A 25,443-nucleotide genomic window follows, 5' to 3' on the forward strand; every position below is an offset into this window, starting at 1 on the left:
GGAAGCTATACGTGATGTAATGAAGATAAACTTTAGTGAGGTAGACATTGATGATGTAGAGAGAGTTGGTAAAGTCAAAGGTCGGAGGCCAATTAGGGTTAAATTGTTCTCAACCTTAATGGCAGATTCTGTTTTAAGGAACAGCAAGAATTTACAAGGGCGGAAAATAGGGGTGAAAGGAGACATGGGAAGAGAAGGAAGTGAAAACGCGAAGATCTTGAATAGGCACCTATGGAGAGCGAGGAACCAGGGGCTAAAGGCCCGAATAAGAGGTCTGAGGTTGGAGGTGACAAACGGGCGATGGGTTAGAGTACATTCAGTGACTAAGCTAAAGGAAATGGACGAAAACGAGAGGGTTGAGAGTGGTGAGAGGACAAGGCAAGATGGGAAGAAGAAAGAAGAAAAGAAGAGGAGGAGGGACGTGGCAGGAGAGCAGAGCATCTCGGAAGAGAATGGGCAGTGCAGCCGGGAGACAGAAGACCAAGATAGTGAAGTGGACGGTGAGAGTGGGCCGCAAGAAACTGGGAGAGGAGAGTGTAGAGGTGCAGTGAGCGAGAAAGGACAAAGGGAGGTGGATTCAGAAGTCCAAAATAGTGAGGGGGTGAGTGGGGGTGAGCAGCAAGAAGGGGTGAGTACAGGGTGCAGTGGTGTAGTGAACAAGAAAGGTCAAGAGGAGACAGATCGACAAGAAGGTAAAAAAATTATGAGTAAAGTCAGGAGTAAGAGCTTAAAAGACATATGGGGAAAAGTACGTAAAGGGATGGAGGATACAGAGGGAGAGAGGTCGATAAATACTAGAAGTAAGAATAGAGGGGGAGACCTAGAAGAGAGGGAGGGAAAGTTATAACAATATTGGAAGATAGGATGTGTGAATATTGAAGGAGTAAGGAACAAATTAGGAAACAAGAAAGTTAGGGAAGTAATTGAAAGTTTTGATGTTGTGGCACTCTTGGAGACGTGGTTGGAAGCAGGGAGGGAGATTGCATGGAAGGGGTTTGAGATAAAATATAAATATAGAAGAAAAGAGAGGAATAAGGGACGAGCACCAGGAGGGATGATAGTTCTAATTAGGGAAGAAATTAGTGAAAGAGTAGAGGATATAGAGACCGATATGATGGAAACCATATGGCTGAGATTAAATTTGGGAGGGAGAGAGGGATGGAGGAAGAAAATAAATCTAGCTTTCGTTTACTGCCACCCTAGTAATTCAGAATATGCAAATAAATATTTTTTTGAAGAGTTATTGGTGGATATTGGTAGGATAAGGGGAATGTATCCAGGGGAGGAGGATATGTTGTTATTTGGGGATTGGAACGCGAGAATAGGAGAACAGAGCCCAGTTTATAGTAGGGAGGATGGAATGTGTTTGTTAGAAAGCAGAAGGAGTGAGGACAAAATTACAAATAGTTATGGAGAGAAGCTCCTAGAGATGTGTGCTGTGGGAAACTTGTATATTCTGAATGGGTGGATAGAGGGTGACAGGACGGGGAAATTGACATATGTTACGGAGAAAGGGGGTAGTGTGATAGATATGGTTTTGAGCTCGGAAGGGATGATTGAGGAAGTTGTAAGTATGGAAATAGGAGATTGGATTGAGTCACACCATTTCCCGGTGAGGGTTATGCTGAAAAGAGAGGAAGAGAAGTGTACAATGAAGGAAAATGAGACAAAGGATAAACGAGGGAGGGGTTATAATAAGTATAAATGGACAGAGAAGGTGGGCCGGGATTGGAATAGGGTAGTGAAAGAGGAGCTACATCTTCTGAAATATGGGTGGGAAGGGGCGTTAGAAGAGAATAATACTGATAAAGCCTTGGAATTGTTGCTACATCCAATAAAGATGATAGCGCAGAAGGTGAAAGCTAGAAAAGGAAATAAGAAAGAGGGAGAAGAATGGTTTAATAGGGAGTGTGAAGGATTGCGGAGGAAGGTGATGGACGCGTTAGGAGAATATAGAAGGAAAGGTGGGAACCAAGAAAGGGAGTTTTTCTGTAGATTGAGGAAGGAGTATAAAAAGAAAATCTCTGAGACAAAAAAGACGTGGTTAGAGGAACAAATGGAAGCCATAAATAATGACTGCAAGACTAACAATTTTGAGAGAGTCTGGGATAAGATTAACAGAATTATTAAGGGTGGAAGGAATATGGAGAGAACGAGTATTGAGGAAGTGCAATGGGTCAGGCACTTCGATGAATTACTAGGAAAAAAGGGGGGTGATAGATGGAGAGGTTCGGGAGAAGAAGTAATTTGGAGGAATAGGGGAGTGGCAATTTATGACTTGGATAAAGAAATCACAAGAGAGGAAATCCGGGGAGTGATAAGCAGAGCTAGAGCGAAGTCGGCCGGGGGGTGTAATGGTATAAATAATAAGTTTTGGAAGGAAATTAGTAAAAATGAGATAATGATAGAGGGCATGGTGAAACTATTCAATAGGATATTCGAGGGAGGAAATTACCCTAGGGAATGGGAAACAGGAATTATATGCCCTATATACAAGGGAAAGGGTAGTAGGAACAATGTGAACAGTTATAGGGGTATATCTCTGTTGGATTCTTTGAGTAAGATATATACTGGGGTGCTAGCGAACAGAATAAGCGGGTGGGCGGAAGAAAATGAAATTTTGACAGATTACCAAGGGGGATTTAGGAAAAAGAAAAGAACAGTGGATAATATAATGATAGTAAAGACTATTTTAGAAAAGTATAAGAATATGGCTAGAAGTACGGTCTATGTAGCAGCAATAGATTTTGAGAAAGCTTTTGATAAGGTGAATAGAGAGGCCCTACTAGAGAAATTAGGTAGGTTAGGGATTTCGGAGAAGATGTTGAGGGCAGTGGGAGGAATATATAGGGACGTCAGGTTTTGTGTAAAATTGGGAGAAGGGAGAATGAGTGGACCATTAGAGTCCAAGGTGGGTTTAAAACAAGGATGCAAGTTATCGCCCATACTGTTTATTTTATTTATCAACGATATTTTAGAGGGGTTTGGGGCAGAAAATTGGGCTGTACCAGTAATTAATGGTTTGGAAGTGCCAGGACTGATATTTGCGGATGATGTGTTATTGATGACGTTAACTTCAGGGGCGATGAATAGGGCCTTAGAGTCAGTGATGCTATTTGCGAGGAAATGGGGATTGAAAATTAATGGAAATAAGTCTAAAATATTGGTAGTACAGGTGAACAAAAGAAGAAAGATAGAAGGGAATTGGGTAATTCAGGGAGAAAGATTGGAACAGGTAAGAAAGCTGGAATATCTAGGAGTGATTTTTAATGATAAAGGAACTTGGAGTGACCAGATCAAAAGAGTGAAATATAGAGGATTGGCAGCCTTAGCCTCAGTCAGAAATTTGCTACTCAAGTACCCGGGGATCAGTTACAAAACACTGAGACTCGTGTTCAGGTCGGTAATCGTTGGGAGGGTATTATACGGAGCAGAAGTTTGGGGGCTGGATGAGAAAAGAGAGGAACTAAGAAGGATTGTTAGTAGTTTTGCTAAGTTAGTGATGGGCTTACCGAGGTGTACAGCAAATGTAGGGGCGGAATTAATGTGTGGGGAGGATTTGGAATCAGAGGGTGTGAAAAGAATAGTTAGATATTGGATGAATTTAAAAAGACAGGAAGGTGGGAGAGTTTTACAGGCAGCATATGTACAGCAATTTAAGAGCATGTATAAGGGTGGATGGTTAGAAAAAATAAAGGGATATTTGGAGAGGATAGGATTAGGACACCTGTGGGGGGAGGTTTGGTCAAAGACAGAAGTGAGAGGGATGAATATACTGGAAAGGAGAATTAGAGATATCCATAGGCAGAAATTATTGGGGGAAAGCAGACTAAGAAATTCGCTGACTGTTTTGACGAAAATAGGGGAGATAGCAGGGTTGAATATTAGATACGTCGATAGGTCAAAACGATATGGGATGATGTGGTGGCTTTTAGGTCTGCCAAGGAATAAAGGCTGGTTACAGGGCAGGGATAAGACAAGGTGTGTACTTTGTGGAGATGTGAATGATGAGTTTCACTTGCTAAGAGACTGTGAGGTAACGAGGGGGTTAAGACATGGATTATTGAGTGCCGAGCATCGGGAAATACTGGGGAGAGGGGATGAGAACGCAATACTGAGATGGATTATTAAACAATGGGAAAAAGGGGGTGAATTGAACAGGTATTTTTGTGCGATAAAAAAGGCCTGCGAGAGTAAAATGAAGGAGAGTGAGTTAGAGGGTGGGCAGGGGAATAGGGGGGTGGAATAGTTATCTGTATAAGGGAAGGGGATAGTATGTTAAAATTCTAATGGATTAGGGAATATAGGGACTGAGTACTTAGGTAGGTGGAGTTGGGTAAGAGGACAGGATTGCATGGTCTGTTTGTTTTATGATATGTTAGTAATTGTTATTCATTGTAATTTTATTAGGTTATGATGGTAATTATTTGTGAAGGATGAAATGTGGTAATGGTGAAGTGGTATATTTATTGTTGATATGTGGAGTTGGAGGAGTGGTGGTATAAATGTGGTAATGGAGAAGTGGTATAGGATGAAGAAATATGTTGGAAAGGTGTTGGTATATGCGTGACTGGTATTTGTTATTCATTGTAATTTCATTAGGTTATGATGGTAAATAATTTGTGAAGGCTGAGATGTGGTAATGGTGAAGTGATATATTTATTGTTGATATTTGGAGTTGGAGGAGTGGTGGTAAATGTGGTGTTGGAAAAGTGTTATATCGTTGGAATGTAGTGTGGGAGAAGTGGTGATATAAGTAGAGATGGTATATAATGTGGAGTTGGTGCTGTATTGCTGAAATGTGGTGTTGGAAGTATTGAAGGTTTAGTATTTAGGTGATGTATGGTTTGGGACTGAGATGGTTTATTTGTGGTTGACTTCGTAGGAGTTGGGAGGTGGTATTATTGTATTGGTGTCTGGTATAAGTATTTAATTTCTGGAGCTGGATAGAGGTGAGTTTATTGTCATTTTGTAAATTTTGGTTTGTTTGTATGGAGAGGAGGAAGAAATATGATGTTGGAGAGGTGTTGGTATGTGTTGTATTGCTGAGATATGGTGTCGGAAGCATTGGAGGCTTAGTATGTATGATTAGGTGATGTATGGTATGGTATTGAGATGGTTTATTTACGGCCGAATTCGTGGAAGTTGGGAGGGGGTATTATTGTATTGGTGTCTGGTATGAGTATTGAATTTTTGGAGCTGGAGAGAGGTGATTTTATTATCATTTTGTAAATTGTGGTTTGTTTGTATGGAGAGGAGGAAGGAGTATGATGCTGGAGAGGTGTTGGTATAGGCGTGATTGGTATTTGTTATTTATGGTCGAAATTTTTGGGAGATGGAGAGGTAATTTTATTATGGAGTGTTAGGGCGGATTGAAATGATATGAAGCAATGTTAACGCTGATTGGTAAAAGTTGTGGTATGATGGATTGGAATGCAATGACGGAATATTGTTGTTATTATTCAGACTTGTACTATAGGAGGTGGAACCTGAAAGATTGAATGCAATGTTAGTATCATGGCTGGTTTGGTATGCAATCGTGTAATGTTGCTGGTGTAGCTTATTTTGGAGTAGGTCAGGGAACAATGGAGGTGATGAAAACGCTGAAGCAAGAAGGTCGCGTGATGAGTGGGTACGTGTGAGTGATAACAAGCAGCAAGTTGCAACACCAGCAGCAGATTGTAAACATAGAACAGGCTGATGAGGTGTTCATTTCATTTTATTTTGTATGTGGTGGAGAGTGGTGGCTTGGGTTGGACTGCGTTTATTATTAGTTATTTATTTATTTATTTATTATTATTATTGTGAACATGTATTCGGGGCTGAACGCCTGTTTTGTTCATTAATAAATACAAATACAAAAATACGACCTTGGCCACCATAACATAGAGCATTCGATGCAAAATCACAAGATTATGAGTTTGTATCCAATTGACCGTTGTTGTTCTGTACATACCGTCCCTTCGGCATGCACTGTATACAGGGTGGTCGGAAATAACGTGAACCGGGTGTATGTAGGTTAGAGGGTTGGTCATGAAAATTCACAACCTGTTTCCAGTCATTCGACCAGGTCAGGAATGAAATGAATGAAGCACCCATCTAGCGGCGAGGATAGGAATTGTGCCGGCTGCCTCCGCTTTGTCCAGCACAAATCTCACATGGATTGACCGGGATTTGAACCATGGAACCCAGAGGTTAGAGGCCGGCGCGCTGCCGTCTGAGCAACGGAGGCTCAGGGTTGGTCTTGCTAACAAATAATTTGAAAACATAATTCAGTATCCCAGAGCCTCCGTTGCTCGGGCGACAGCGCGTCGGCCTCTCACCGCTGGATGCCGTGGTTCAAATCCCGGTCACTCCATGTGAATGTGAGATTTGTGCTGGACAAAGCAGAGGCGGACAGGTTTTTCTCCGGATACTCCGGTTTTCCCTGTCATATTTCATTCCAGCAACACACTCCAATATCATTTCATTGTATCTGTCATTAATTAATCATTGCCCTAGAGGAGTGCGACAGGCTTCGACAGCCGGCACAATTCCTACCCTCGCCGCTAGATGAGGGCTTCATTCATTCCATTCCTGACTAGGTCAAATGACTGGAAGCAGGCTGTGGATTTTCGTTTTCCATTCAGTATCCCGCGTCATTGTAATTAATCAAATGCTGAAGTTAGCAAATCAGATCACTTTGCGGGTGAATTCAAATGGGCTTTGCGCGTCAGTATTGCTAAATCTTCACGACCGGGCGAGTTGGCCGTGCGTGTAGAGGCGCGCGGCTGTGAGCTTGAATCCGGGAGATAGTAGGTTCGAATCCCACTATCGGCAGCCCTGAAAATGGTTTTCCGTGGTTTCCCATTTTCACACCAGGCAAATGCTGGGGCTGTACCTTAATTAAGGCCACGGCCGCTTCCTTCCAACTCCTAGGCCTTTCCTATCCCATCGTCGCCATAAGACCTATCTGTGTCGGTGCGACGTAAAGCCCCTAGCAAAAAAAAAAAAATCTTCACGAGACATAAGACCGGTTTGAGAGTATGCCGAGAAATCAGCATCAAACACAAACACAGCGTGGTTTCAGCCGGTGTCAACGTAGCGCACTTGTAATAATAATGTTATTTGTTTTACGTCCCACTAACTACTTTTTTTAAGGTCTTCGGAGACGCCGAGGTGACGGAATTAGCACACTTGTTATGGCCCGATTCTGTCAGCTCGGAGGTCTGTACTCAAACAACTTCCCTGGCGAAGTTTTATTCTTCGACTGGTGCGCTCATGCCAGTCATAAGCCACGTGCATATTTAGTAACGCCGCCTCGCAAAGCACATTTGAATTCGCCCACGAAGTGATCAGATCGGCTAACTCCAGCAGCTGATAAACTGATAACGACCGAGCTCGATAGCTGCAGTCGCTTAAACGTGTCCAGTATTCAGTATTCGGGGGATAGTGGGTTCGAACCCCACTGTCGGCAGCCCTGAAGATGGTTTACCGTGGTTTCCCAATTTCACACCAGGAAAATGCTGGGGCTGTACCTTAATTAAGTCCACGGCCACTTCCTTCAGACTCCTAGCCCCTTCCTGTCCCATCGTCACCATAAGGCCTATCTGTGTCGGTGCGACGTAAAGCAACTTGTAAAATAATCTGAGAACGGCGCGAGATATTGAATTATTTCCTTCAAATTATTTATCAGTATGACCAACCCTGTAACGCTCATATACCTGGTTCACGTTGTTTTCGACCTCCTGTATACTGAACACTGCCTAATAAACTGAAAGTTTATTTTAAGTACGGTGCGGTCGTGAAAACTAAATATTCTCAGTGGGTTGCAATCGCGGACTTGTGCTGGAATTAGTACCTACTAAACCTATAGCTCAGATTTCTTTCAATAGAACAAATATTGCCTAGGCCACAGTAGCTCAATAAGTATAGCATCCGATGTGAAATCAGAAGTTTGAGAGTTCCGATCCCTCCGGTGTCCAGTTGGCCAATTTTGTTCTGTATATAACATCTCTTCGGTCAGCCCTAAATGTAGATACTTAGAACGGCCTAAAAAGCTGAGATTTCATTTCAAATAAAATGCAGTCTCTGTGGTGTAGTGGTTAGCGTGATTAGCTGCCACCCCCGGAGGTCCGGGTTCGATTCCCGGCTCTGCCACGAAATTTGAAAAGTGGTACGAGGGCTGGAACGGGGTGTCCACTCAGCCTCGGGAGGTCAACTGAGTAGAGGTGGGTTCGATTCCCACCTCAGCCATCCTCGAAGTGGTTTTCCGTGGTTTCCCACTTCTCCTCCAGGCAAATGCCGGGATGGTACCTAACTTAAGGCCACGACCGCTTCCTTCCCTCTTCCTTGTCTATCCCTTCCAATCTTCCCATCCCCCCGCAAGGCCCCTGTTCAGCATAGCAGGTGAGGCCGCCTGGGCGAGGTACTGGTCATTCTCCCCAGTTGTATCCCCGACCAAGAGTCTGAAGCTCCAGGACACTGCCCTCGAGGCGGTAGAGGTGGGATCCCTCGCTGAGTCCGAGGGAAAAACCGAACCTGGAGGGTAAACAGATGATGATGATAAAATGCAGTCGTGATAACTGAATATTCCTTTAAATTTTATTGTTGTTTGGATCTGATGTGATATAAACTAGACAAGCACGTTCAGCCATGAGCTGAAAGTGTTCATGTTCCCCAACTCAGCCACCTACTTTCTCTTCCCAGTTTTCAGTTCGTCTCTTTCATACCACTCCGCGCTTATGTATTGTTATTTCTTTGCAGGCCGACCACGACCCAAGGTGACGTGGTACTTGGAGAAGACGCTACTAGACGATTCTTACGAGCATCGCCCCGATGGACTGACAGTAAACCACTTGTTATTCCCCAGCGTTGGCCGTCAGCACCTCAATATGAGACTAGTATGTCAGGCAACAAACACTCCATTGGCACCGCCTACTTCCAAGATGGTGCTGCTCAACATCAACTGTAAGTAGCGCATTCTTGTGTCTCTCTTATTTTCCTTTCTTCATAACCTTGTTGTAACTTCAGCAATTTTACTGTCAATTGTAGGACCTTGAGCGCTTCTGGCTTCGATCCCGACTCAGTTCGGTGGTATTTTAAGGTGCTCAAATATGACGGCCTCGTGTCAGTAGGGTCACAAGTTCGTTATAGATCACCTGTGTGACTAAATTCCGACACTTCAATGTCTCTGAAAACCGTAAAAATAGTTAGTGGGACGTAAGGCCGTTATTATTATTATTATTATTATTATTATTATTATTATTATTATTATTATTATTATTATTATTTGTCCCAATCCTTACACATTTTGGGTCAAATTATACCCGTATGTTAAACTATTAATTATTACAGTAATCAAATAACAGACAAGATTTCATTTAACATTTTAAAATAAAACAGCTAGAACATCTGCCCATCAAATTTCACCACTTTACAGACTATGCAGTATTTATAACGGTGCATCTCGTAAAAACAATGCTCTTGATTTCAGTGCAAACATAACAATATTTTTAAAAGAATTCGTGACAGCAAGAAAGGCCATATAATTGATCCCACAGTCAGTATGGAGCATCACACCGGCCAGCTTTTATATTCCCATTAATGCCATAATAAGCAATGTATTGTTCTTTGATGTTTTTTGTGCGTGTTTCCAAATGTTAATGGTGTTGACTGTACATTGTGTTATTGTTATTAGTTGTGAGACTTTTATTCATGTAGTTAAACATTGTTCATATGGCAATGCGGAATGTCTAGAAAGTCGTTCATTTTTTTCGTAAAAAGGATTAGATTAAAATTAGTTTAGAACAGATTTAAGTTAGGCTAGATAATATTAAGAGGGGCTGCCTGGCCGAGGCGGTAAAGGCGTGCTCGGTTCGCCTGGAAGGACGTGGGTTCGAATCCCAGTCAGGAAGTCGTAAAATTTAAGAAACGAGGTTTCCACTTCCGGAGGTGCATATGGCCCTGAGGTTCACTCAGGGTACACCAAAAATGAGTACCAGGTTAATTCCTGGAGGCAAAGGCGGCCGGGCGTAGAGATATCCGTTCTACCCCATCACGTGCCGAGGTTAACAATGCTGGAAGCCTTTACCTTCCACTCCTCCAAGGGCCTTCATGGCTTATACGGAGGTGACTTTGCTTTGCTTAGATAATATTAAGTAATAATCATTTGTAAGTTCCCTATGTATCACAAAGAATGCTGCTGTAATTGGGATGAAAATCTTGTAGCAAGCAATAAATTAATTTACTGCATCATATTCGAATCTATTCGCCCATTTGATGGTATACTGCTTTGTTGAAATGAGACGTCACTGCTAATTGATTCCTTAACATAAATGACCAAAATTAAATTATATAACCTCAGTTCGTCTATCTAACTTGGATACTTATGTACGGCATTGTATATATTCATATTTGTATACATTTAAAGCAAATAGACAAATAACGCTTAGGGCTTAATTCGTGAGATAAAGGCAAAGAGATTTAAGACGAGAAAAAAATTGGTTTTCACGGTAAAAATTATCCTCATAGCCCCCTTTTGTTATCGAGCACCTTTCGCAAACCCAAAGTTTGATAACGAAATATTCACATCTAGCAGTTAAATGATGGGATAAGAATTTTAAAAATATATTTTGGCATTCGGCAAGTAGGCATACAGCCATACCCGAGATGGGTGCGTATTATGGACGTAAGGTGTCGCGTACTAAGACGTAATTCGTCAAACGAGGGTTCTGTTCTTATTTGAGGTTGCTGAGCAGCGTAGTGACGTCCTCGTTTTCTCCTGGGTTATTTTATTCAAATAATCATTGTGAGATGTGTGGCTTGTATAAGACCGTATATTCAATTGCAATCCATATCAGATGTTCTGCTTTGCCAGCTCATCAATTGTTTCGTTATGTCCTATGCCAGCATATACTTTCAAGTAAAGGAAATGCATACTAATGCCAACGATTTTAGGGCGACGATGGGGTACGAAAGGCCTAGGAATGGGAAGGAAGCGGCCGTGACCTTAATTAAGGTACAGCCCCAGCATTTACCTGGTGTGAAAATATGAAACCACGGAAAACCATCTTCAGGGCTTCCGACAGTGGGGTTCGAACCCACTATCACCCGGATGCAAGCTCACAGCTGCGCGTCCCTAACCGCATTGCCATCTCGCCCGGTAATGGACGTGTTCTATGGTAGTGAGTGCTTTCCTGAAGTACTCATAGTAGGGTAGTGAAAATCATATCCGACACAGTGGATGGTGTTTGATCAATCTGTATCCATCTGAAGAAAATTGAGCCAAATCAATTGAATGATTGCAGCTAGGTTATTGTTACTTTTATTGGACTGACGTAGGAAGTCTTGGAGGTGGAATACTGCTAGTCAAACAGAAAAGGATATTTCATATGGATATCGGAAACCTGGAAGAGAAATATCACTTAACAAAATGAGTGTCACGTATTTCACCTCCTTGTAGCTTTTGATGCGGTAAATGCTATACAAAAGTAGATTCAAAATGCCACTTTGAGCAAGTCCCATCGACTCTGTATGAGGAGCATATAAATTATTTTCATTATGGTGGATGTATTGTTGGGAGATCAGACAATGCACATACCCGGTGAGGCACGGGGCGAAGGAGTTTTCACCAGCAGAGCCAAAGACGCAATGGTTATCATAGCAACTCCGCTACTACCCAGGCGACTTTATATTATCTTCCACTGGCTGTTCTTCGCTCTTGTAATCCAGCAAGCTGCAAAGTATGAGTCAATGTTTTCGTGTAGCAAATAAGAGCAGATAAGAACCGATCTGTCTGGGGAGAACAGGAAGTTCATGCTTGCAGGCCACATTCCTCATTCTTGCATTCTTCTCATCTCTCCACAGTATATGATAATCTGTAATCATGAATCCGTGAATTTCACGCATATAGATCTCATGGAGACCTAGCAATTGCAGTTTACGAGTATGATCACTTTGTAATAAGCTCCAGAAATATCTATAAATTTGGCGGTTAGGTAACTTGTGTTACGTATGTTCGCTCAGTATCCGCCGTCAATTTACTATGGTTATCTAAAGTGCTTCGAGATTTTTGAAACTCTTACCGCAAAGCTGGCAGCGCCACCATTTTAGTCACAGTTTAATAAGTCGTTCAGGATAGGCATTATTACAATTGTCTATCCAACACCAAGCTAATAACAGTTTCTAAATAATATAGCAATACCACATCTACTGTAAAGAGCTCAGATTTCCTAACGAATTCATATAGAAGAATTGAGACGATTCCAAACGTACTATACAGTTCGATATAATGTTTTCAACAGGAAACAGTTTAAATGCAGACGACCATCTTGGTGCACACCACATACCTATATCCTGTCTCCTGCAGCACCTCTACAACATGAAAACACTGTTGGAAACAAAATACTGCCATACTACATCACTACATCATTGAGAATTAGAGATGAACAACGGGTCAGAACTCACACACGACGTCTTCGTCCGTCAGTGAAGCCTCTAGCAAGTAGGCAGAACTGCGAGGCATTAAACATGCTCTGACGTCATGCACAGATTCCTTCTACTACATGGCAAATGTGGTGGAGTGGTCCATCGTATGGAACATTTCTTTCTCCAGGAAAACTTGCTTCAATTCTAAAGTCATACATTTGCTATCATTCAATGAAAATTTGGCTACAGATGGAACAATAAAGTATCGTCAAAATCAGTGAAACATAAAGAAGTCTGAGCTGTAAGCTGCACAAGAAAAAAAAAGGCACTACATTTAAACAAACATCTTTATAAGAAATTATCCAGTTCCAAGGCTTGTGATATGCGGTTCTTTCAATAGTTGTATCTAATAATATCACCATGTTTTCCCGTAGTTGTTGCCTTGGGGTTTGATCTTGGGTTTTATGAAATAGATGACTTCGATGTATTCGTTACCTTAGAAATTAGTGAGATAGTTATCTAAGAAGATATTGCCATATCCTTTGTTTCAGAAAACGCAAAATTACCGAGAAAGTGGCCGTGCGGTTAGCTTGCGTTCAGGAAATAGTGGGTTTTAACCCCAATGTCGAAAGCCCTGAAGATAGTTTTCCATGGTTTCCCATTTTCGCACCAGGAAAATGTACTTTAATTAAGGCCACGGACGCCTCATTTCCACTCCTAAGCCTTTTCCTATCCCATCGTCGCCATAAGACCTACCTGTGTGGATGCGACGTAAAGCAAATTGCCAACACCGCAAAAATAAAACAACAGCAAAGGTATATTCCTTTGTAAAAGAAACATTTACTTTGATGTCTTTAAAACCTCATTAACCATATCGTTAATACCGTGTTGTACATTCCTCCTGGATTTCACTCATATTATTTTCTACTCTTCCCTTCCTAGTCATTCCTACGTTATTTGTAGGTAGCCCAACATACGGAGAGGGACAAAACTTCTACATCCCCAGTCTGCTGTATGCACAGGACTCAGCTGCGATGATACTGACTTTTAAACTTCTTTAATTCAATTTTTTGCTGTATATTTTTCCTGATTTTTCATTTTTCTCATTCCTTTATTTTTCCTACTTAAGGAAGAAACGCGCACCCGGTCCCCGAGCCAGCGGAAATAACCAATTCAGGTTAAGATCTTCGACCCGGTGGGGAATCGAACTCGGAACCTCTTGAATCAAAGGCCAGCATGCTAACCACTTAGCTATGGAGCCGGAAAATTGGTATATGTTCGCTGTACTCGTCATCCGAGCGGGTAAAGATGGTATAGAACAAGTTTATTTAGCTTTATTGACAACACAAGCGTATAGCCAGCTGGATTACATTTGAAGAAACATCGGTGGAAACATCTAAACCGAATTAGAACTGGTCAAGTTGGATGTGGTGTTTCATTCAACAAGTGGGGATGATGGTTATCCCCAAACTCCAACTGTGGTAACCAACTGTAAACTATGGATCATAGAGTGCTGTAATTTTCTCACCGAGATTTCAGGGGATACATGACAGACCTCCATCTAATTACTGACGAAGCTGTTCAGTTCATTCAGCAAGTGAATTTGAAGATACAATTTCATAGCAAATTTGAGATCAGTGGACTTTTATACATGGAAATATTGTATTAATATACTGTACATCATCTTCAATCATCATGCGCTGAGTAAGAAAGACGGCACTCAATGCCAGAGATAGTAGAGTGACACAGACGGGCATATGAAACTCAATCTTAAAGATCACTAAATTTTATTAACTACTAGGACAGCAGAGTGAAACGGGTGAGCGTACGAAACTCATCTTTCAAGATCTTTATTTTTCATTAATTCTGCTATGAACCATAAATCTCTACAATAACAAAACTCTAAATTTGTGTGTAATAATTACAACCTGAGAATTACCGTTGAATGAGCGTGTATTAACTCATGAACAATGCCACTGCCATAAATACATGTTTGTACGCACCAACCTATATACATAAACCAAAGTAAGAATTTTCAGTAGACTGCTAGAAAAAGTTTAAAATTATTATTTCTGTGATAAATGGATTATCTCTGGATCACCTGCATTTATATTTTATACTGTGACTGTTTTCAATTAGAAGTGGTAGATGACCCAATGTTGCTGTTATTATTTGATCTGTGAAAGATGGCTGTTGTTTCTTAGTTTAGGGGATTCAGATATAATGGACAAACCTTCACCCACATAACACGTGCAAAAACATTTGACGATCCATGTAAATTATTATTATTATTATTATTATTATTATTATTATTATTATTATTATTATTATTATTATTATTATTATTATTATTATTATTATTATTATTATTATTTAGCAATAACTTAAGAGTATCATATCCGGAAACATTTGTTAACACCCAGATTATAAATTCTTTCATAGCATTTCCGTTGTAAAATACAGTTTATATCTAGTTTTCTGTTTTTTGTGTTGTTAAGCAAAGAAGTTTGTAAATTGTCATTACATTGTATACGGTACTTATAGCCACGAACCTCTAGTTTTACGTGGAATCCAAACCACAGGTATACGATATTTGTTTTCATAAATCTTGCATTTATCACGCGGGATTCTAGCTACAGCCATCTTCATGAAAATCCAGTGACTCCACCAGTCAGAAGTGTTTCGACGTTGCACGAACACACCGAAAGGTTTCGGCGACGCAAGGATGCGAAAGGACTGGGAACGTAGCAGCCGTGACCTTAATAAAGGTAAAACCCACAATTTGCCTGGTGTGAAAATTAGAAACAAAAGAAACGTTCTTCAGGACCGCCGATGGTGAGATTCCAACACACTATCTTCCGAATGCCACCCAAACAGCAAAGCCAGCTCGCTATAAGTTTCTCAAGCCTTTATATTATTATTAGTATCCGTTAATATTGCCAACTGAGACTGAAACACCAAGTTATATTGTGATGATTAATAAATATATCGATTAATGAATTAATTTATTTTCGTGTCTGATCATGTATGTGTTTTAATGGACAGGATCCAAGAATTACAGCCAGTGACCACTCGATGTACGTTAGTTTCCACCCTAGTATTTACGTTTAACTGATGCAGAAATCATTTGGAAAACAAACCGCTTCTCCCCAATAGCACATTAGGAACCTCAATTTCATCATATAATCCCTCATGAAACTAATTGCATCCCATTTCCAACACTCATACAAGAGAAAATGTAATCCTTCATGATAAAACCTTCGAATCGAATCCAACCCAATCAAGTGAGAATCAACTAGTATAAGTGATTCAAATGTAGTGGATTTTCTACGATGAATAACGAAGAGGGGTCCGTAATATTTTAATTTTCACAAAGAACATGGATAAAAATGAGTTGCAGACTCTGCTAATGCATGTTACGGTTTTTTATTTGGCTGTAATTCTGAACCCCCGTAAGACAAGGGAACTTCCATTTAAATGCAACCCGAATCATTAATTTAGTTACTTGCCTTTATATACAGTATGGTGGGGCTATTTTTCCAAACCACATTATACAACACCGTTATACAATTTATGGAACAATGTGAAGAGTGTACATATAATCATTAGTTGAACATCATATAACTATATTTACCGAACCTCTATAATTTTGTATCCTTATTGATAACTAAGAACTAAATATTACTCGTTTTTTTTAAGTTGGTGAAATCTACTTTCTACAGGTTTAAGTAACAAATTAAACGCTTCCTTTTTTCAGCTGGGATCGAGTTCCAGGAATGAATGGTAGCAGGTATAAATGAGTCATATGAATTACTATGATGAATGGGAATAGACAAGAGGATCGCACGGACGACCTTGAGAGAGTTCTATCAGAAGAGGATAGATATTTAAAGTCTGTTCTATAATAGTCTAGTTTGCTTGTTTGCAGAACACTTAAAGGAGAACAGCGAGATATTTACGTCGTTCGGTCAATCTTAGCCATGATAGATGAGAGAGTAAAGGGCTAATATGAGTTTGGACTTGGATACTTAATACGAATCGAGCTCAAGTATTGGAGGTTCGCTGTAGTCGACATGAACGTGTTTTGCTCATACTATGATAAACTACATTTCTGTATTCAAATATTGGTAATATTAGACTCTGAACTAAGAATTTTCTTGTGCTTGTCGGAAAGAAGACCCTTGTCCATTTTGCACAACGCATTGAGTAGAATACTCTTTGATAAATGTTTGTGACATGTTCCGACCAACTTAAATATTTATCGAATACTATTCCAAGGTTCTTTACATAATCACTAAATGTTATTGGTATTCCGCTGAGCATAACTGGGTGTAGATGTATTTTGTAGTTTATCGTGTGAATTATAAGTACCAATTATGGTGGCCTGATGGGTTTACTTTCAGGCCATTTCTGCTAATACAGTTTTCAACATTTGCTAGGTCTTCGTATTACTTATTGATTGAATTGTTTAAGTCATTAAGCTTTGTGTGAATATATAATTTAATATCATCTGCGTATAGGTGATATTTACAATTGGCCAACATCTCGTATAAGTCGTTCATGTATAATGAGAACAAAAGAGGTGACAACACTCCACCCTGTGCTACGCCCACCTTAGTGATTTGCCACTAAGATGTACCGTTTCCCACTGATACACGCAGCTGACGTCCACTAAGATAGGATTGTACCCAGGTTAAAGTGCTGTAAGAAAATTTCAGCGTCTTGAGTTTAGCGAGTAATAAGTCTCTGTTTACAACGGGGCCCCTCAAACGCCCAAAATCTCACGTGTGCAAATCGAGGCGCAAGAGCTCCGTACACTGTGCATAGGTTCCACTCGGCTCGGCTCGGACCAACGCTTCGTCTCTGGGCTACTCGGCTAAGCTCAGCTCAACTCGGCTCGGATTTGGAGCGCTACGGAGAAAGTGAGGAAGAGGGAGACAGGGGGAGCGAGCGAGACAGGCGTGGGGAAAGAGAGAGTCAGCGCTATTGCTCCAAATCGAGGAGTTGGGGTCTGCACTCTGGGCGACCAAACGAAGTCGTCTTTTGCACCGTGCATAGTGCATACACCAGGCGCATTTACCCTGAGAGGCCCTGGTCTACACAGTCGAAGGCTTTGCTTAAGTCCAAAAGAATAAGTATAGACATTTGTCCTTTGTCCATCCCTAGTTGCATTTCGTTTGTCACTTGAACTAATGCCGCTATAGTACTATAGTTTTGTCTGAACCCTGATTGATATTTGTCCAGTAAGTTGTAATGTATAACATATTCAGTCATTTGCTTATGCACTATTTTCTCCAATATTTTTCCTACTGTGGGAAGGTTACTAACAGGACGATGACCTTCGGGACTGTTGAGGCTGTTGTTTTTAGGCAAGGGTCGGATGATTGCATGTTTCCAATTCGAAGAAAAGACCCCAGTCATGAGTAAGTTGTTAATGATATGCGTGACTGTTGGAAGTATGATGTCTATGACAATTTTTAAAAGAGACAGGTTGACTCCATCATGGCCAGTTGACCCTAACTTTATTTCACTGAAGACGCTCCTAATGTCACTGGGGATCGGTTTGAGTTTAGAGCACTTTATGGAATATGCAGCGTAAACCATGTCATGTCGGGAGAGATCGGGAGCGGGCATCTGACCATGAGTTAGGATTCGGTTGGTATTATTACTGAATATTAGAAAGAGGAGCGTACGTGAGTTGGCAACGTGATGCGTAGGCTTTAGGGGTAGTATTGTCATATTAATGTATGTAAACATCTCATTCAATCGTTTCGTTTCGGTAGATTTGTTCGTCAAGCCTGTATTAAAGTCTCGTATTAAGATCACATGCTCATACCTGGGTGTTAGGCCATGTAGGGCTTTCTCCAAATTTGTGATGTTATCAGCTTTCGGCCGGTGATACACCACAAAAGCAAGCACTTCGTACCGCGATCTATGAGCTCAAGGAACAAGAATTCAGGGCTATTAGAGAAATCACTGGGAGATTTTAATATCGCCTTATATTTCACATCATTCCATATACAGGGTGAACTTTAATAAAACCGACAAACTGCAGGGACTGATTCCTGACTGGAAATGGAGGAAAAATATCCTACGAACATGTGTCCGGAAATGGATGGTGTGCGTGCAACGACAGCAAATTGTCCCGGAACACAGTACATAGCTGAATCGCATCCACGTCACAGCGGATGTTCAAAGTGGTCTCCATGGGTTGTAATGCACGCGTTCAGACGTTGTATCATGGATTGCCTCACTTTTTCGCACGTTCCGGCCTATCGCCAAATAGCGTCACAAGCGTCGTGAACACGCTGTTGAAGGGTCTGCACATCAGGAACTGGTTCAGCATACACAAAACTTTTCAGTTGTCCCTAGAGGTAAAAATCCAGGGGTTTAAGTCCGGTGATCTCGGAGGCTATGAAACAGGGCCTCCGCGTCCTATCCAGCTCCTGGGGAAGATGTTGTTGAGGTGTTGGCGAACTGTAATGCGGACGTAATGTGGTGCTCCATCATGCAGAAACCACATAACTCGTCTTTTTGTCAAAGGTTCATTCTCAAGCAATCCAGGCAGAGTATTCTGCAGGAAGGCCAGGTACGTTCTTCCGTTGAGGCGTTGTGGAATAATAACTGGTCCAAGTATGTGGTCGCCAAGAATCCCTGCCCAAACATTGATGCTGAACCGATGCTGGTGAGACCCTTCAACCATTCCCCGGGGATTTTCTGTAGCCCACAGATGACGATTATGCAGATTGACGATGCCATTTCTGGTAAAGGTTCCTTCATCGGTAAAGAGGACTGACGACAGAAACTGTGATAGCCTGATGCAAAAACCATCGACAAAATCCTTCCCGTAGAGGGAAATCCGCTGCTGATAACACTTGCACTCGTTGCAGGTGATAGGGATAATAGCGGTTGTCATGCAGGATACACATAATCGTAGTCTGGCTTACACCATGTTGGCGGGCCACTTGCCTGGGGCTTGTACTAGGGTTCGTCTCAATGTCCTGTAGAACCTGTCCCTCCAGATCTGGTGTACTCACAGTCCGCCACCTCCCTGCACGTTCGGGTGTCTGAAAGGACCCATGATCACACAAACGCCCAAAAATGGCTTGAAACGTGATGTGATGTGATGTGATGTGATGTGGTTGGTGTCTGTGAGGATACTTGTTTTGGTATAGCCATGTTGCCTCTCGACCGTTTCCATTGGTTTGGCCGTACACAAACTTCATCTCGGCTTGTTCCCGATATGAATACCGGACCATTCTGTTTCCAACAGTACACTGATTTAATCACATTATCTGCAACAGAAGAAACACACTGCAAGTTGTCAGAGAAAATTTCATTCGTCAGTGCCATCTACCGTCACAACGATGCATTTCCGGACACATGATCATAGAACATTCTCTCCTTCATTTTCAGTCAAGAATAAGTCCCTGCAGTTTGTCGGTTTTATTAAAGTTCACCCTGTTACCTACCGACACCTCCACCGAGCTTATCGCTCCTGACATTTCTAATTAATGAATAACCATTCATTCTAACAAGAGATGAAGTGATAGAATGACGCAACCACGATTCCGAGAATAGTATGGCATGCAGGTTGCAGGTTGAGAATATTTCAGAGAATTCCGGGAAATGTGGAAGAATGGTCTTGGTATTTACATGGGCTATTTGTAAGGATGTAAGGTAAGGCAAAACAATGTCTTGAATGTGATTAGCGTTACTTAGGGTTAGTGCTGGGAGATGCAGGTAATAACCTGCCTGGGACTGTGGGATGGCGAGGCTGAAACTAGAGTCATTTATTTCCAGGTCGCTTGTTGCTGCCAACTTGAAATTCAACTGTAGATGTAAAAGGAAAAACTACACTAGATAAAATTAAGAGCTAAGACTGAAATTATTGATAAAAATGTGTAGCTATACTGATAGTTGAAATTCTGATTAAAGTTCTGTGCAGCTATCCTCAGTTACAGAATCTCAACTCATGGTTAGCGAATATGATCGAGATCTTCACGGTTTGACACAGGTATTTTATGAGATCCCTGCTTGACATTAATTATACCATTCTTCGATCACACGTTACGCACACTAAATTTACTTATATCGTCCTGTCGAGGCCGAAGTCTCTCTGGGGTTATGTATGTATGCTCAGTCCGTCAGCGATTCCGCTGGTAGGATCCTCAACAGCTCTGCCATCAGCTGTCATAGATGGCCTATGCATCTCTGAAGAGGCGTACTAGGGAAATGAGGAGTGAGGTAGTTTCCCGTTGCTTCCCTCACCGAGCCACAGTTGCTATTACATATCAGTCTGCCAATCCCACTGAAATGCATACACCAACAGACCCTATGAGCAACATTTTCACACCATTCATAGCAGAGACTGGCTGCATAAGGATTGGCATTACTAGCATCGCTCATACCTCAGTCACTTTCATATTGTCAAAGCCAACGATAAAACAGAGACAGATCTATGAAAGTAACAAAATTGCTCTAGCCTGTACCAGATGACACAGTGCACTGTAAACACTGGGGTTAGGTCCTCTCTAATTGTTTTTTGTTTTAAACTCGCGCTTTTTCACTTAGATTCGAACCATGGCCTCCTAAAAGAAGCTAGTAGTTAAATCACTTGGCTATCAAGTATTTTTCCAGAATGTGCATTCATTTGTAAATATTGCATTATTAAATCAAACATAAATTTTCTTGAAATCCCTTTGGAATGCCACATTATTTCCGTCCATGAACATCAACCTCGCCTTATCTATAGTACATAGTATACTGACCTCGAAGATTGCCCAGTGGTTCAATCAACATAACCATTCACTGGAACAGACATAGCAGTAAATGAAATATGCAAGATAATGACTGAATATCCGAGCCCCGTATGCCTGGCTAGATTATGCTGGCTGGCTGGTCGGTCTTGTGGATGGAGAAATCCTTTGGCTATAAGAGCATTTCCTAACCTATACATAACGGAATCTCCGATGTAACTCGTATCAATAAAAATATATTATTCTCTCTTGAACTGACAGTGTGTTAAATGCATCTTTACTACAATGTTTTAAACAATCTTTGTTCTTATTTTGCTAAAGAAAAAATAAAATAAAAACTTCCTTGGTTCACAGGATGTGCTGAGAAACATTCCTAGGAGTGCTCATAAATTATGTCTGTCTGATTTTTTACTTTATATCCTGCATTTCTAACTGAGACATATACAGAGTGATCGGAAACCGGGTGTATGAAAGTTATAATTTGAAAAAATAATTCGATATCTCCCGCCGTTGTTTTATCAGCTGCTGAAGTTAGCCAATCAGATCACTTCGCGGGCGAATTCAAATGGCTTTTGAGAGGTGGTGTTGCTAAAGCTACACGTGACGAAAGACCGATCTGAGAGCACCAAGTGAAGAAAGAAAAGCTTTGCCATGGGAGGGATTTAAACACGGAGCTCCGAAGTGAAAGGATCGCACCATAGCAGGTACACTACGGTGACACCAGCTGAAATCCATGGTGCTTTTTGTATTTGATGCTGATTTCTCGCCGTGGCTCTCGAGCCCACCAGGTGTAGATTTAGCAACACCGTGTCGCAAAGCCAATTTGAATTCCCCGTGAAGCGATCTGATTGGCTAACTTTAACAGCTGATAACATGATGATGACGCGATATATCGAATTATTTTCAATAACTTTTCAGTATGACCAGCCCTCTAACTCTCGTAGTTTTCGACCAACCCATATGCATTGTCAAATGGCAAAACACTATTATACTACGCCGAGACCTATCAAGGCTACCAAGTCGCAAAAAGGAAAATAACTCTCCAAAACATTATCCATTTTTCGTGTTTTACCCCCGTATTTTTACGTCTGAATATTTCAAAAAGTTTCCTTAGCATTTTTTGTGCAGATTTATCGACATTTACCAATTTACCAAAATATCCTTCTCATTGCCTTGGCGGATACTAATCGTGAGATATTCTGATGAGTGATATTCTTATTCAGCTAAAATACTATTAAGAGCAATAAACAGAAGGATTTACAGAGGAATAGAGAATTATATTGGTGAAGAACGATATGCATTTAGCCATGGAGTAGGCACAAGGGATGCCACTGGTTTACTGAAAGTCATAGGAGAACGGTACATAGAGAAGAATAGAAAAGTATACACAGTCTTTGTAGACTTAGATAAGGCACTTTACAAAATGAGGTGGGATAAGCTCTTGGAGATACTTAAAAAACATGGAGTGGAATGAAGGGAGAGAAGACTGATCAAGGAATTATATTACAACCAAACAGCAATAGTGAGAATAAGAGAAGAAATCATACTGGGGAAAGGTGTTAGACAGGGTCGCTGCTTATCACGAACTTTGTTTAATATTTACTTGGAGGAAATTATTTGTGAATGCTTGGATGTTAAAAGAGGTGTCAAGGTTGGAGGTAAGAGAATTGAATATATAAGATTTACTGATGTTATGGCAGTAATAGCTGAAAATGTGAAGGACCTCCGCAAAATGCTGAGAGAATTAAACAAAAATTGTGAAGAGTATGGAATGAGCATAAGCCAAAAGAAAACCAAATTCATGATACTTGGAGGAAAAGGTGTAAAAGCGACAATCAGTATAGGGGGAGAAATTATTGAACAGGTGAACTGGAAGTATTGTGACTGAAGACCTTCTCTCTATAACAGACATAAAAGCTCGAATTGCCTTAGCCAAGGAAAACTTCAACAAGAAGACAAAACTGTTTTGTGGCCGGCTAGAGAAAGATCTGAAGAAGAGACTTGCAAGGTGTTACGTATGGATTATAGCTCTATATGGCGCTGAAACATGGACAAGAACAGAGAGAAATAGAGGTATTTGAGATGTGGATTTGGCGAAGAATTGAAGGAGTAAATTGGGAAGATAAAAATATAAAATGAGGAAGTTTTGAAGAGAGTGGGAGAAGTGAGGTGCTTGCTGACCGTAATCCAAAATAGGAAGAAAAATTGGATAGGGCATAATCTAAGACAACACTTTACTACGAGTAGCAATTGAAGGGATGATAAAAGGAAAACGAGGAAGGAGAAGGAGACGATATCAGTTATTAGAGTTATTAGACAGCGTTAGAAAAAGAAAGGAAGATTATGCAGAAGTGAAGAAAAGGCAGAAGATCGAGAGGTATGGCGCTCACAGTCATGATTGGACCTATCGGATGGCAGAACAACCTATGATGACGATGAGTGGATGATATTTCGCATTCATATACACTGCCGGAAAAAAATTAATTTCAGCACGCTGAAGAGTGGTGTCCGATTGAACGTGGGTATAACAGTTGCATGCTCGAGGGTTTCAGGTAAGCATGTGAACGTTTCAAGTACATCGACCATCAAATGGCTTGGTAAGTTTCACTCATTTGCGTCGTGTCCGGCCACGCAGCAGATAGTACTGGGTGCGCCGGGAAGGTTCAATATATATATCGTCGCTCGACCGGTAAAAGGTTGTATTCCACAAAGCTCTTCCTTTCAATTATTCTCCTTAAGACTGGTCACGCCTCCCAGCCACATATGGATGCGCAGTCCATCAGAACAATGTCCGTTGTGTTCGTTTTCCTATGTGCACGATTAAACGAAAATGAACCTTACATGCATTGTACACTAGAAGTGCGTAAATACGTAATGCAAACGTACATTCCTACAGTACGGTACTGTAAGGTTCATTTTCCTTTACACATGGGCATAGGAAAATGAACACAACAAAATTTGTTCTGATGGACTGCACATCCATACGTGGCTGGGAGGCGTGACCAGTCTTAAGGAGAATAATTGATAGGAAGAGTTTTGTGGAATACAACCTTTTACCGGTCGAGCGACGATATGCTTTTTTCTTGCGTATATACAGGGTGGTCGAAAACAACGTGAACCAGGTATATAAGGGTTAGAGTATTGGTGATAATGATGAATAATTCGAAAAGAACAATTCGATATCTCGTGCCGTTGCTATTTTATCAGCTGCTGAAATTAGCAAACCACATCGTTTCATGAACAAATTCAAATGCGCTTTGCGAGGCGGTGTTGCTAAATTTTCACGTGGCTTAAACCCGGCTTGAGAGCACCAACTGAGGAACAAATTTCGCCACGAGAGGGATTTGAGCATGAATCTCCGAGCTGACGGTGGCTAAAATACCCTGCGGTTACAGCGGTTGAAAGCCAAGGTGTGTTTGTGTTTTATGCTACTTTCTCAGCATGGCACTCAAGCTGGTCTTAAGCCATTTGCCAATTTTGAAGCACCGCCTCCCTCATAAAACCCATTTGAATTCGCCCGCGAAGTGATCTTATTGGCTTTAACTTTCATGCACGCGGCACACGTTGTATAGTCAAGGTATAGAAATGCCTCGAAGACGGTTACGTGCCCCTGTTTGCAATTACAGCCATTTGCCGCGTGTCACACAGTAGAATTTCATTTGGTGTCGTGAACATATTGACGAATTGCTGCACTCGTTGGTCATGATGTATCAGCAATATGAAGATGTCATCGAGGTGGTGAGCTTAACAGGTCCGCGTTCGTAGACCACGTTTGAAACGGCCGTGTAGTTCGAACGTACGTGAAGATCGGTGTGTTGTTACGGCAACACTGACAGACTGTAACGCATCCGCAGCAGAGATTCAAGCAAATGTGGTAACGAGTATGTGCACACGTACCGTTGGGGTATCTCTATTTGAAGCAGGAGAACGAACACGAGTGCCTTCGGCCCAACTTCCTCTTTCAACACGGAGAATATTCTACAGGATTTCCTGGAGATTGGAATGACGCTCTGTTATGTGCACAGATGAGAGCAGGTTCTGTCTTCATACAAGTGGTGACCGTTTACGTGTGAGAAGTCGAGCTGGTGAGAGTCATTTTCCGGACAGTATTTTACGCCAGTATACGGACTAAACCCCTGGCATCAAGGTGTGAGATCCAGTGAGCTACAATTCCCGTTTGTGAAGTGTCCGTTAAACAGTGTCCGCTACTATCCGTACTGACACCAGTCCTGCAACAGGAAGGTGACGGCACTCCTTCAGCTGGATAACGCTCGTT

The 25,443-nt window shown here is 41.4% G+C and overlaps 1 protein-coding gene across 1 annotated transcript in view; it reads left to right on the plus strand.

Annotated features, from left to right (window-relative positions):
• LOC136876965 (nephrin) overlaps positions 1–25,443 on the plus strand; it is a 1,454,397-nt gene that overhangs the window by 772,491 nt on the left and 656,463 nt on the right. The window contains exon 5 of the mRNA XM_067150735.2: positions 8,746–8,949. Within this exon, the coding sequence (XP_067006836.2) occupies positions 8,746–8,949 (204 nt within the window). The remainder of the gene's footprint in view (positions 1–8,745; positions 8,950–25,443) is intronic.

This window comes from Anabrus simplex, chromosome 7, assembly GCF_040414725.1.
Source record: "Anabrus simplex isolate iqAnaSimp1 chromosome 7, ASM4041472v1, whole genome shotgun sequence".
NCBI lineage: Eukaryota > Metazoa > Arthropoda > Insecta > Orthoptera > Tettigoniidae > Anabrus > Anabrus simplex.